At 55.6% G+C, this 12208-nt stretch overlaps 1 protein-coding gene across 2 annotated transcripts; it reads left to right on the top strand.

Moving 5' to 3' along the window:
- The first annotated feature begins 6 nt into the window (after positions 1 to 6).
- FBXO2 (F-box protein 2) lies at positions 7 to 6015 on the top strand. 2 transcript variants are annotated; one of them, XM_011935816.1, is made up of 6 exons: positions 7 to 64; positions 3556 to 3921; positions 4324 to 4453; positions 4523 to 4618; positions 5166 to 5304; positions 5548 to 6015. In XM_011935816.1, the coding sequence occupies exons 1-6, from the start codon at positions 43 to 45 to the stop codon at positions 5680 to 5682; spliced, it is 888 nt and encodes a 295-aa protein (XP_011791206.1). In that variant the 5' UTR covers positions 7 to 42; the 3' UTR covers positions 5683 to 6015. The 2 variants fall into 2 exon arrangements, with proteins under 2 accessions (XP_011791206.1, XP_011791205.1); XM_011935815.1 differs by having other exon boundaries at positions 4514 to 4618; positions 5548 to 6007.
- Positions 6016 to 12208: the final 6193 nt, after the last annotated feature.

Below are 12208 nucleotides of genomic sequence, written 5' to 3'. Positions count from 1 at the left end.
GCAGCGCTCCGGCTCCTCCTCTCGCGACCGCCCTCCGCAGCGATGGACGGAGACGGTGACCCAGGTAGCCGCCGCCTGGACCGCTCGCTGCGGCGGGGAGGGGAGATGGGGTCGGCGGGCGAGCGCTGCACAGAGCGGAGTCAGAGAGCGAGGGGGCCTGGAGACCTGGCGCGGCAAACTTTCACGCCAGCGAAGTCCTAGAGGCGGTCTCCAAAGAGCACATCTCTCTGCTATCTTAGTCTGGCGGGAGGCCTTGAGAGGCGACCGGCAGGGAGAGAGGACTCCTGGGTCCCATTTAGCCAGGAAGTAGCACGAGAGGACCCCCACATTCCCGCCTCCCAGCTTCCTGAGGGTCTGTCTGGCGGGCGCCTGGGATGCGTCTGGGACCGAGGCTGCGAGCCTTTTCTTTCATCAGCTCTTCCAGCTCTGGGCCTTCGGCCGCCTGGATCCCCGTGGGTTCCTTGGGGTCCCTGGCCTGGCCTCACCCTCCTGAGCTCCCTTGTCTGGAGGGGCTGCCCCTCCCCTCCCCGGGGTGGTGAGATACCCAGTGGGGACCAGGTCAGCGGTGAGGGAGCGTTGGGGGCAGCTTTGGCTGGTGCTCAGAGCCTTCCCAGGTTGCCCAGTCATCCTCTCTGGCACCCAAGACCCCTCACCCCCACCCGTCCAACTCCCTGCAGGGCCTGCAGGGGTTGCCTGCTGAGTCAGGATGGGAACAAGACCTGCCTGCAGACAGCCCTCACTCTTTTCTCATCACATCCAGCTGGGGGTGGGCATTGCTTGGGGTATGCGGTGGCAAACAGACTGATGAAAGCTCCCGTCCCCCCACCCCCCATTCCCCCCACCTCCAGCCCTGAAAATCCCAGCTCCTGCAGCCCTTGCTCCCAATCCACCGCCTTCTGGCCACACCCTCTGTAGGGCTCCAGAACTGGCTCCTGCCTTTTCCCAGGGCTCAGCTATTCCCTGAACTCTGGGGCCCACTCCAGGTGAGTGAATCAGCCTCGCAGGCAGGCAGCTTCCAGGGGCCAGATAACTTTCCGCCGGCAACAATGTGGGGAGTTGTGTGTGTAAGAGAGAGGGTGAGGGGAGCTGTAATTGGATCTGGGGCCTTGAGTGCCAGGCCCCGGGGCCAGAAGAGGGGACTGGGTGAAGTGCACCTTTCGGGGAGCATCAGGTGTCCGATGGGGCCAGGGCTGGAGGGGAGGGCTGGAGAGGTGAGGACACTGGGCCCAGCTCCCCAGAGAGCTGTGGGCATCTGCCTGGGCAGGCGATGTGGCTTCAGGGCTTGGCATTTTCCTGTCTTCTTGCTGTTCTGCGATGTGGTCTGGGAGAAGCCGTTAAGCCCCTTTTGGCCTCAGTTTCCTCTTTGTCAAAGGGGCAGGTGTAAATCCCCACATCATAAAGATGTGGCCAAAAACATGCTAATAAGGAAGGAGAAGTGCTGTGTTCAATGTGGTTCACTCAGTAAGATTGACTGAGGACTCGCTGTGTGCTCTGGGCTCTGCGAAAGCTCTCAAGGGCCTGACTGTGTGTTGGGCAGGGAGGAGAAGCTGCGTGTGAGGAGGCTAAGGGCTGATGGGCCTGGAGACTTGGGTCTGGGCCCTGCCACCTGTCCCCTTCCCCGGTGCCTGGCCTGTTCCCACCACTGCCTTGCCTCTCCAGGGCCTAGCCCATGGGCGCTCCCCATCGTAGGTCTGAGAGCTGTAGTCTTCCTGATCACCCAGGGTGGCCCTGTCTCCTCCTCACTGGCTCTCCCTCATCCAGGCATCTGGGGCACTCGGTGTCCACTTACTCAAGGCTGTGACGGCCCCGCTGAAGCCAACTGGGATCCAAGAGACAGTCCGGCTGCTGCGGTGACATCTGCCTGCCTCCTTACAATTCAGAATGCTCTTGTCCCCCTCCTCAGGGGATTTGGACATCTGTCCTGTTTGTATGGCCTGGCACAATGATTACTCCCATTTATAGATGAGAAAACTGAGGGCTGAGGATGGGAAAAGGAGGTGGAGAAAGTTTCCTTCCCCAAGGCCCTATGTCATCTCCTTGCTTGTTACAGTTTATTTAAATAAGTCCCTCCTCATCCCCAAATCACACAATAGCTGGGGACAGCTGGGTTTCTGGGCTCTGTTCTCCAGCCCCTGAAGGCCCCAGGTCCCATGTCCCCTTCCCTAAATACTGGCAGTGTGTCCTTCAACAAGTTACTTAATCCCTGAGCCTGAATATTTGCACCTGCAAAGTCAAAATCCTGGGCTTGGTGCAGTGGAGCATGACTGTAATCCCAGCACTTTAGGAGGCCGAGGCAGGAGGATTGCTTGAGTACAGGAGTTGAGGCCAGCCTGGGCAACAGAGTGAGATCCTATCTTTAAAAATAAAAGTCATCCGGGCGTGGCGGTTGATGCCTTTAATCCTAGCACTTTGGGAGGCCTAGGTGGGTGGATCACCTGAGGTCAGGAGTTTGAGTCCAGCCAGGCCAACATGGCGAAACCCCATCTCTACTAAAAATACAAAATTTAGCCAGGTGTGGTGGCACATGCGTGTAATCCCAGCTACTTGGGAGACTGAGGCAGAAGAATCGCTTCTCAGCTTCCAGCCACCCGGGAGGCAGAGGTTGCAGTGAGCCAAGATCACGCCACTGCACTCCAGCCTGGAGTGCAGTGACAGAGCGAGCGAGATTCTATCTCAAAAAAAAAGTCAGAATCCTAACACTGCCTACTAAGTCAGTGAATTATTTTGTGGAGGCTGTGGTGGTTTAAAATGGCTCTGGAGCCAGGCTGTCTGGGTTCAAATCCAGGCTCCAACCACTGATTAGTCATGTGATCCTGGGCCGTTTCACCTCTCTGTGCCTCAGTTTCCTCATCAATGAAATAAGGACAGCAATAAGAGCAACCTCAAATAAATGGTATGAGGATTTAAAGAGTAAATGAAGTTGAAATGCTTTGGACAGTGGCTAACACTTGCTGAGTGACCCCAAAACATGAGTTCCCGACAACAGACCAGGGAAAGTGCCAGATGCCAGGCACAGGGCATGAAGCTGTGTTTTCCAGACCATGTTCTGGCCCTCATGAGACTCCGTATGGTCCAGAGACAGGTGTTTATCATAGGATCACACCACAGGACAAAAGCTAGGAAGGGCTGTGAGAGGGTGTCATAGGGGGAAATCCTGGAAGGCTTCCTGAGGAGGTGAGGGGAGCAGGGATCTCAGAGGGTGGTTGGGAGGATGAAAGAAGTTCCTGTGTGAAGCATTGTACAGTGCTATAGATGGATGTCATTAATAATAAAAAAATATGATCCTTGCTTGCATCTGCCCAGGCCTGGGGTTTACTGGTCCAGCAGAGGAAACAGGCCTCTGAGGCACCACTTTGGACTTAGGGGCTGATCCTGGATTGGTCCCTGGCCCCGTGGCCCTCTTCCTTGGGCACCAGTCTGTAGTCACAGAATCTCTGACCCCAGCTGTGAATTGCCCCAAGGTGGGTGGGGGAGGATATGGGCACATTGTAGTCCTGGGGCCTGGAGGGGTACAGGGTGGGGGAATCACAACCCCCCACCCACCCCTGCCTGCAGAAAGCATGGGGCAGCCCGAGGAGGCAAGCCCAGAGGAGCAGCCGGAGGAGGCGAGCGCAGAGGAGGAGCGGCCGGAGGATCAAGAGGAAGAGGAGGCGGTGGCCGCCGCCTACCTGGACGAGCTGCCCCAGCCGCTGCTGCTGCGCGTGCTAGCCGCACTCCCGGCCGCCGAGCTGGTGCAGGCCTGCCGCCTGGTGTGCCTGCGCTGGAAGGAGCTGGTGGACGGCGCCCCGCTGTGGCTGCTCAAGTGCCAGCAGGAGGGGCTGGTGCCCGAGGGCGGCGCGGAGGAGGAGCGCGACCACTGGCAGCAGTTCTACTTCTTGAGCAAGCGCCGCCGAAACCTTCTACGCAACCCATGCGGGGAAGGTGAGAAGCCCTGGCTGGGCGAGCTCAGCTTCCCCTGCTGCGAAATGGGCCGAAATGGCGCCGGCTGGCTTTGAGGGAGAAATGGAAGAAAGCGCCCGGCTCAGTGCCAGCACTGGGTAGCCCCAAGGCTGTCTATTACTGTACCTCTCTGGCCACCTGCATCCTGGGGTCTCCCGGCTCCTCCCACCCTCAGCCAGCTGGGGCAGGGCGGGATGGGGGACATACCTGCCGGGAGGCAGATTTAGAAAGTGCCCACTGGTTCACTCTCTCATTCATCATCTGCCCACCCGGACACCAAGTGCCACCTTTGCCCTGCCCACCTTCACAGAGTGGCAAGAGCCAGCCCTGCCACAGCCTTAGCAGGGACTGAGTGACCAGGGTGGGGCTGTCATGTCCCTACAGAGGACTTGGAGGGCTGGTGTGACGTGGAGCATGGTGGGGACGGCTGGAGGGTGGAGGAGCTGCCTGGAGACGGTGGGGTGGAGTTCACCCATGACGAGAGCGTCAAGAAGTACTTCGCCTCCTCCTTCGAGTAAGCAGAAGGGGGTGGAGGAGGGGGGAAGGGGGAGCGTCCGCTCTGTCCTAACTCCAGTTCTCCCAGGTGGTGTCGCAAAGCACAGATCATTGACCTGCAGGCTGAGGGCTACTGGGAGGAGCTGCTGGACACGACTCAGCCGGCCATCGTGGTGAAGGACTGGTGAGAGGGCCCTGGGGTGGCATGGGGCTGGGAGGAGTGGGGTAAGGCAGAGGGGTGAGCCAGCTGGGGAACCCCCCCTCCCAAGGATGCTGCCTCCCCACTGCAGGGGTTGAGGCCGCGTGGGCCACGGGTCTGCAAAGGTTGATAGCTTCGGAGCATTCAGGCTAACCTGGAAACCCACCTCCCCTCCTGAGTTTTAATTGTTTGGCAAATATATGCACATATATATGTTTGTATGTATGTAATGTATATATTTCAAAATCAGTCTGCGGTCCAAACCAAAGGCCACTCTGTGGACTGGCTTTGGCCCCAAGCTGGGGTCCGGCCAACCTGGAATGTAGTCCTTGTGTTTCGCTCTTGGGCTGTCACTTTCTCTTGCTGGCCTCGTTTCCCTTATCTGTAAACTCGGAACACTGGCAGTGCTGGCCGACAGGGATGCTGGGTGCACAGGAGGACTTTTGTGGAAATCCCCATCCCCAGGACGTGTTCAGCAGGGCTGAGGCCATGCCCCCCCCCGCCCCCCCCCTCACTCCCTCCCTCTGAGCAGGTACTCGGGCCGCAGCGACGCTGGTTGCCTGTACGAGCTCACCGTGAAGCTACTGTCCGAGCACGAGGACGTGCTGGCCGAGTTCAACAGCGGGCAGGTGGCAGTGCCCCAAGACAGTGACGGCGGGGGCTGGATGGAGGTGAGCCTGGGGAACCCAGGGCGGAGGGGTGGGGCCCGGACGTGAGGGGCGTGACTCAAGGAGACCCCGCCCGCGGCGCTCCTGGGCTGGGCAGGGCTGAGATAGTCATTGGGTGGTGGAGAGAGCTCTGAATGCTGCCGAGAAACCGAATGGGGAGGCTGCAGGTCGGTCGGTGTGCTGGGGTGGAGCGGCAGGGGAGGCCTCAGGACCTCTGAGGCTGACTCTTCTTACCTCCGCCCCCAGATCTCCCACACCTTCACCGACTACGGGCCGGGCGTCCGCTTCGTCCGCTTTGAGCACGGGGGCCAGGACTCCGTCTACTGGAAGGGCTGGTTCGGGGCTCGGGTGACCAACAGCAGCGTGTGGGTAGAACCCTGAGCGGCCCGGCCCTGCCTCCACCCACCCCCAGCTGCCTGGAGGGGCAAAGACCGGGGGTAGATAGGCCTTAACTTAGTCCATAGCGTCCTTGCCTTCCCCAAGCCACACATCCTCCTCCCGTCCCTTGCTCCGAGCCCAGCCCCTGAGCGGAGAGAGAGAAGTTTTGTTGGCATAGGTTTGCTTAGGTAGCCGGCTTCTAGAACGTAGATCCGTGAGGGCGTGGGCTTGGACTGGACCCACTGCTGAATCCCTTGCATCTAGCACACTGCCTGCCACAAAGTGGGCTCTCAATAAATATTATTTGTCCAAGGAAGGAATGAATGAACAAATGGATGAACGCTGCTCCCTTCCCATCCTTTTCTGTCTCCCGAGGGCCCCTGGCATAGCCTGGAAAAATACTTGGTAGGGCTCCAGTTGCTCTGGTTTCCAGCAGCCCTTGGGCCAGTATGGAGCCAGCTGGGCCCGGCCCTACCAGGCAGGACAAAGCTGGGATTGTGAGACCAAGGAAGGGTGAGCTGAGCCTGGCGCCTGACCGATACCCAAGCTGCCCAGAGGCCAGAAAAGGGCGTGTTGGGGGGGCTGCCCTCCAGGCCTCTCTTGGTCCAGTGATTATCCTAGGCCTTGCTATGATCCCCATCCTTTACTAAAGGCAGAGTGGGGTTGGGGGTATACCAGTTCTCAGGGCCCGGGTGACCAATAGCAGCATGTAGGTAGAGCCCTGAGTGGCCCTGCTTCTACCCTCCCCCAGATGCTTGGGAGGGTAGAGGCTGGGAGTAGATAGGCCTTAACTTAGTCCATAGCGTCCTCACCTTCCTCAAGCCTCCACAGCCCTTCATCAAGCTGGGCCCCTAGGGCAACATGTCAGTTCCTTTGTCTGATTGGCAACTGGGGTGGGTGTGGACTGTGCTAAGGTCTAGGGTACCAGTTCTCTTGGGCCCAGGGATGGAGTTGAGGGGCCTGGGGTGGGGGATGGGAGGTGGGGATGGGGAAGCACAAAAAGGGTTGGTTTGGAGTTTCTCTTAGTTCATGCCCACTCTCTAGAGTCATTAGCATCTGGTCTCATTGGCCCTTTTCCAAGCCTGGCCCAGAGGTTGGCCCAGCCATTGGCCTGGGGGAGGGGAGGTGGGGAGGGCATTGTGCCAGACTCTGTGTTCGGGCACGCTCCTTCCCGCCAACCCAGCCCCTTCCAGAGAAGCTGCTGGTCCTGGGGGCGGGCATTTGAAGAGCCTGGAACCCTCTGCCCTTCTCTCCTGAAATGGAGACCAATAAAATCACTGAGAGCCTCCAGCTTTGCTTTGGTTCTGAACCCTGATGCTACCTTCTGGTCTGGTGGGATTGCAGGGGTCAAGCTGGGGCCTGCCTGCAATTGTTCATTCATTCACTCATTCATTTACTTACAATTCCCAGAGCCCCAACCCCAGGCCAGGGGTAACCCCTGTAACCCCTGAAGTTACAGCAGGGAATAAGAGACTCGTTCCCAGGAAGAATCAGAAGCCTGGCCACATGAAGAGTAGGACCCCAGGGGAGGGGGAGCCAGTGTCTTGGGCCCTCTAGTGCAGTGGTGGAGATGCAGCCCCTGCTCTGGGGACATCCTCAGTCTGACAAGAGAGACAAAACCTTGACTTCAGAAAACTCTCAGTTTCAAGGGAGAGGCATAGCCTCTTCCACAAGGACGCTCTCCGTCCTGTTTAGGGGATTTCAGTCTGGTGGGGAAGGCACAGTCCATGTTCACCGGAGCTGCCAATCAGACAAAGGAACTGATGCTTTGCCCTCGGGGTCCAGCTTGATGAAGGGCTATGGAGGAACAGGCTCACCCCATGAACTGCCATGCTTAGGGGTGGGAGCCAGGTTAATAGGGGTTGGGGTGAGTGGAGAAAGGACTGGAGCCCGCAGTGGGCTATGGGGGGAAACAGAAGATAGAGACAGGTCGTGGGCGTGAGGGGCCAGGAGGTCAGGTAGCGGTGCCCGTGAGTACTGGAGGTCAGCACAGGAATGTGGGGGGTGTGGAAGGTGCTGTAGGTGGAGGGGGGCGCCCCTGAGTTTCAGACACCCATGGAACATTCGGGAAAGAGGCCCATAGAGAGTGTGGGGCCCTGGGCTGCTGATGCAGTTATAGGAGATGCAGTGTCTGTGGCCAGAAACCAAAGCCAAGGGCGGGAACAGGCATGGAGTGAGGCAGAAGAGGCCTCTGGGCTCACAACAGACCGACCAGGGACAGGGGAAGCAGGGTAGCCAGGAAGGCAGGGGGAGGGGTGGGAAGTAGGTGCAAAACCAGAAGGCCACCTGCAGCCAAGAGCCTGAGGAAGGAGCCAGAAGCCCTGCCCGGAAGCCCAGAGGCCCTGAGCCTGCTGTGGTCTCTCCCCAGGGCATGGGGCCCTCAGAGGAGACCAGAGGGGCCTCAGACTCACTCTCCCTGTCAGTAGAGGGACATCGGCTACACCAGTGGTGTTTAGGTTAGGAATACAAGACAACTGCTTCTCAGCCTTCAAAGGGCTGTGTGAGGCGGGCCAGAAGGCTCACTGGGCATAGGGCACTTCCTATTACACCACCTCACAGTCCAGTCAGAGGTGGGACAGGGGAGAGCGCATGACCATCCCTTTTACGGTTTCCTGGCAAGTGATACAGAGTAACTGGAGAAGCGGAAGCTCCTGTCCAGGCACATCTGACTCTTAAGTGAGTGCTCTTTACTCCTGTTAGCATTTCTCCCCTACCCTGGAGGACAGAGCTGGACCCACGTGTAAACGATATAGGATGGCAGATACCAGCTGCCTGTAAGGAAAAACCTGTGTGGCATCCAGCAGGGGGCACCCCAGGGCTGTCTCTGGGACAGTGGGGCCAGTAGAAGCCAGAGACAGCAGATAGGGCTTTCATGTCTCCTAAGATCTTATTTTTTATTAAAAAAAAAAAAAATTCAGAGACAGGGTCTCACTCTATCACACAGGCTGGAGTGCAGTGGTATGATTATGGCTCACTGCAGCCTCAATTTTCTGGGCTCAAGCAATCCTTCCACCTCAGCCTCCTGAGTAGCTGGGATTGCAGGCATGTGCCACCACACTAGGGTAATTTTTATTTTTTGTAGAGATGGGGTCTTGCCATGTTGGTCAGGCAGGTCTCAAACTCCTGGCCTCAAGCAATCCTCCTGCCTTGGCCTCCCAAAGTGTTGGGATTACAGACGTGAGCCACCGTGCCCAGCCAGTTCTTTCTAATCATTTGATATTTATGAAGATGGACCTACTATAGGTAAGGTAGGGACAAAACAAAGTCTCTGGCCTCTTGGAATGTACAGTCTAGATGGAGAAACATAACACAAGCAACTAAATGAGTGAATAAGATAATTACCCACATGAGATAGCACTTCATCAATAAGCCAGGCACTACTCTAAAAGCTTTATATGTATTAATTTGTCATAATAACCTCACGAAGTGGAAACTGATTACTTCCATTTTTACAGATGAGAAAATTGGGCCCGGCGCAGTGGTTCACACCTGGAATCCCAGCACTTTGGGAGGCTGAGGCGGGTGGATCACCAGAGGTCAAGAGTTCGAGACCAGCCTGACCAACATGGTGAAACCCCGTCTCTACTAAAAATACACAAAAATTATTTGAGTGTGATGGTGTGCACCTGTAATCCCAGCTACTTGGGAGGCTGAGGCAGGAGAATCGCTTGAACCCAGGAGATGGAGGTTACAGTGAGCTGAGATTGCACAACTGGACTCCAGCCTGGGCAAGAAGAGCCAAACTCAGTCTCAAAAAAAAAAAAAAAAGAAAAAGAAAAAGAAAAAAAGAAAATTGAAGCACAGAGAGATTAAGCAACTTGCCTCGGGCCACACTGCTAAGAAGTGATGGAACTGGAATTCTTTTTTTTTGATACAGAGTCTCACTTTGTCGCCCAGGCTGGATTGCAGAGGTGTGATCTCTGCTTACTGCAACCTCTGCCTCCTTGGTTCAAGTGATTCTCCTGCCTCAGCCTTCCGAGTAGCTGGGATTACAGGTGTCCGCCACCACGCCTGGCTAACTTTTTTTTTGTATTTTTAGTAGAGACGGAGTTTCACCAGGTTCGCCAGACTGGTTTCAAACTCCTAACCTCAAGTGATCCACCCGACTCAGCCTCCCACAGCACTAGGATTACAGGCATGAGCCACTACACCAGGCTGGAACTGGAATTCTACTCAGTCACTTAGACACTTGACCTCTGCAGTATAGAGAGGGAGGGAAGGAGTGCTATTTTGGTTGGGGCGATCAGGGAGGACTTCTCTGAGGAAGTGATTTTTTTTTGAAGATAGAGTCTTACTCTGTTACCCAGCCTGGAGTGCAGTGGTGCTATCTCAGCTTACTGCAACCTCCACTTTCCGGATTCAAGCGATTCTTGTGTCTCGGCCTCCTGAGTAACTGGGATTACAGGCATACACCACCATGCCCAGCTAATTTTTTTTTTTTCCTAAATAGAAACAAGATCTGTCAGGCTGGTCTTTAACTCCTGGCCTCAAGTGATCCACCCGCCTCTGCCTCCCAAAGTGCTGGGATTGCAGGCATGAGTCACGGCACCTGCCTGGAAATGACACTTGAATCACGTGATAACGAGAAACCAGCCATAGGGCTCTGGGGAAAGCATTGCAGAGGCAGCCAAAGGCTCCGAGGTGGGAATGAGCTTATTCACAGGTCAGAAAGGCAGCCAGCATGGCTAGGGCAGTGAGCAAGTGAGGAGGTGATCTGACGTGAGCTTGGAGATGTAGGTAGGTGACCCAGAGAGTTTCCTGAGGACCTACTATGTGCTCTGCCCTATAGGATACAAATGCTGTAGGAAGCAGATACGATATCATTTCCGTTAAGGAAAAACCTTTGCTCTGTTCAGCAGGAGCTAGGGATGGGGGTTTAGACATCAGCTGCTGACAATCTTGTTGATGAAACCAAATTTCCCAAGAGTAGCAGGATGATCAGGATGATGATGATGGTGATGATGCTGATGGCGGCAATGACGGCAATGACAGGCATTTGCTGAGGACCTAGAGGGCCACTTCATGTGCTAAGTGCACAGGCTCATTTAATCTGCGCAGTGGCCCTCTCTGGTACATATAGATGTTCCCAAGTTATAGATAAAAGAGCTAAGACTCAGAGATGCTCAGTAGCTTGCCATGGTCACGCAATGAATAAGGAGTTGAAGCTGGCTTTCCAGCTTAAGTCTTTTTTTCTTTAAATTGACATTTTATATGTGTATATAGACTTTTAATTAACATTATTTTCACAGAGCCAGGCAAACATTTTCAGTCAGCAGGAGGGAAAGGGGAGTTGTGGGTCGTGGGTTTTTTTTTTTTTTTTTTTTGAGATGGAGTCTCGCTCTGTCATCCAAGCTGGAGAGCGGTGGTGCAATCTCAGTTCACTGAAACTTCCACCTCCCAGGTTCAAGCGATTCTCCTGTCTCATCAGCTTAAGTTTTAACGACTTTGCTAGGGTACAGAGTCAGAAGGGGCCACATGCTGGGGGACAGAGCAAGGACAGAAGCTGGGGGCTTCCAGGTGAGGAAGAGCAGAAAGAGTAGGAGATGATGAGGACACTGGGCTCCAGAGTGTCTGTGCGTACCATTACCCCAGGCAGAAGGCGGGAAGCTAGATGTTTGGGTGCTATTTTGGTTAAGGGGTCAGAGAAGGTAAAATGAATTTCCTCTTAGATTTCTCAGCGGAAACTTCTGTTTAACAGTTTTGTAATGGAAAAGTCCCTCTTCCCCTTTCTGATTTCTTTTTCTTTTCTTTTTTTGAGATGGAGTCTTGCTATGTTGCCAGGCTGGAGTGCAGTGGCGCGATCTCGGCTCATTGCCTCTGCCTCCCCAGTTCAAACGATTCTCCTGCCTCAGCCTCCTGAGTAGCTGGGACTACAGGCGCCCGCCACCACGCCCAGCTAATTTTTGCATTTTTAGGAGAGATGGGGTTTCACCATGTTGGTCAGGCTGGTCTCGAATTCTTGACCTTGTGATCCGCCCACCTCGGCCTCCCAAAGTGTTGGGATTACAGGCGTGAACCACTGCGCCTGACCTCTGATTTCTTTACCTTAAAAATCTGGATTTTTGTGTACACAGTGTATTCAGTTGTGCACACGAGGGAGAGAAGGGCCAGTTCCTCTAAGTACCACTAGGTGTCAGCATTGTCAAGGCTGTCCCCAAGCTGGGTCTGTCCTGCCCATATCTCTGCGGAGGAAAAGTCGAATTTGAATCCAAATCCTGGTCTCTTTCCATTGCTTGGGGCTGAGCCTGGGTCCTCAGGGGCTGGGATTTGGAGCTGCTCTGACCCCAGAGGCTCTATGAGAAACATTTAGAAGGCTAGGTCTCCAAGGCCTGGGAGGCCCCTGGGTCTCACCCCAGGCCACATAGCAAGGGCTTTGGATGGCTGGAATCCCCTCCAGAGCTGGGCCCCTCCCAACTAGGGAGGGCAGGTGGTATCCTGGGATCTAGCCCCCAGTGAGTCTGGGAGTCTAGAGCCCCCGCCAAGTCCATCCCCACCTCAGCAGAGCCCCGGGCCTTGCTTCAGGTCCCAA

Source organism: Colobus angolensis, unplaced genomic scaffold (assembly GCF_000951035.1).
Source record: "Colobus angolensis palliatus isolate OR3802 unplaced genomic scaffold, Cang.pa_1.0 Scaffold149, whole genome shotgun sequence".
Classification (NCBI taxonomy): Eukaryota; Metazoa; Chordata; class Mammalia; order Primates; family Cercopithecidae; genus Colobus; species Colobus angolensis.
This window is presented reverse-complemented; position numbering and strand designations above follow the sequence as displayed.

What these genes read in the sequence shown, in the direction of transcription:
- FBXO2 (XM_011935815.1), top strand. Translation starts at nt 43, where the DNA reads ATGGACGGAGACGGTGACCCAG. An exon ending in GCCATCGTGGTGAAGGACTG is followed by an intron (nt 4,619 to 5,165) that starts GTGAGAGGGCCC and finishes CCCTCTGAGCAG; the next exon opens with GTACTCGGGCCGCAGCGACG. An exon ending in ACGGCGGGGGCTGGATGGAG is followed by an intron (nt 5,305 to 5,547) that starts GTGAGCCTGGGG and finishes CTCCGCCCCCAG; the next exon opens with ATCTCCCACACCTTCACCGA.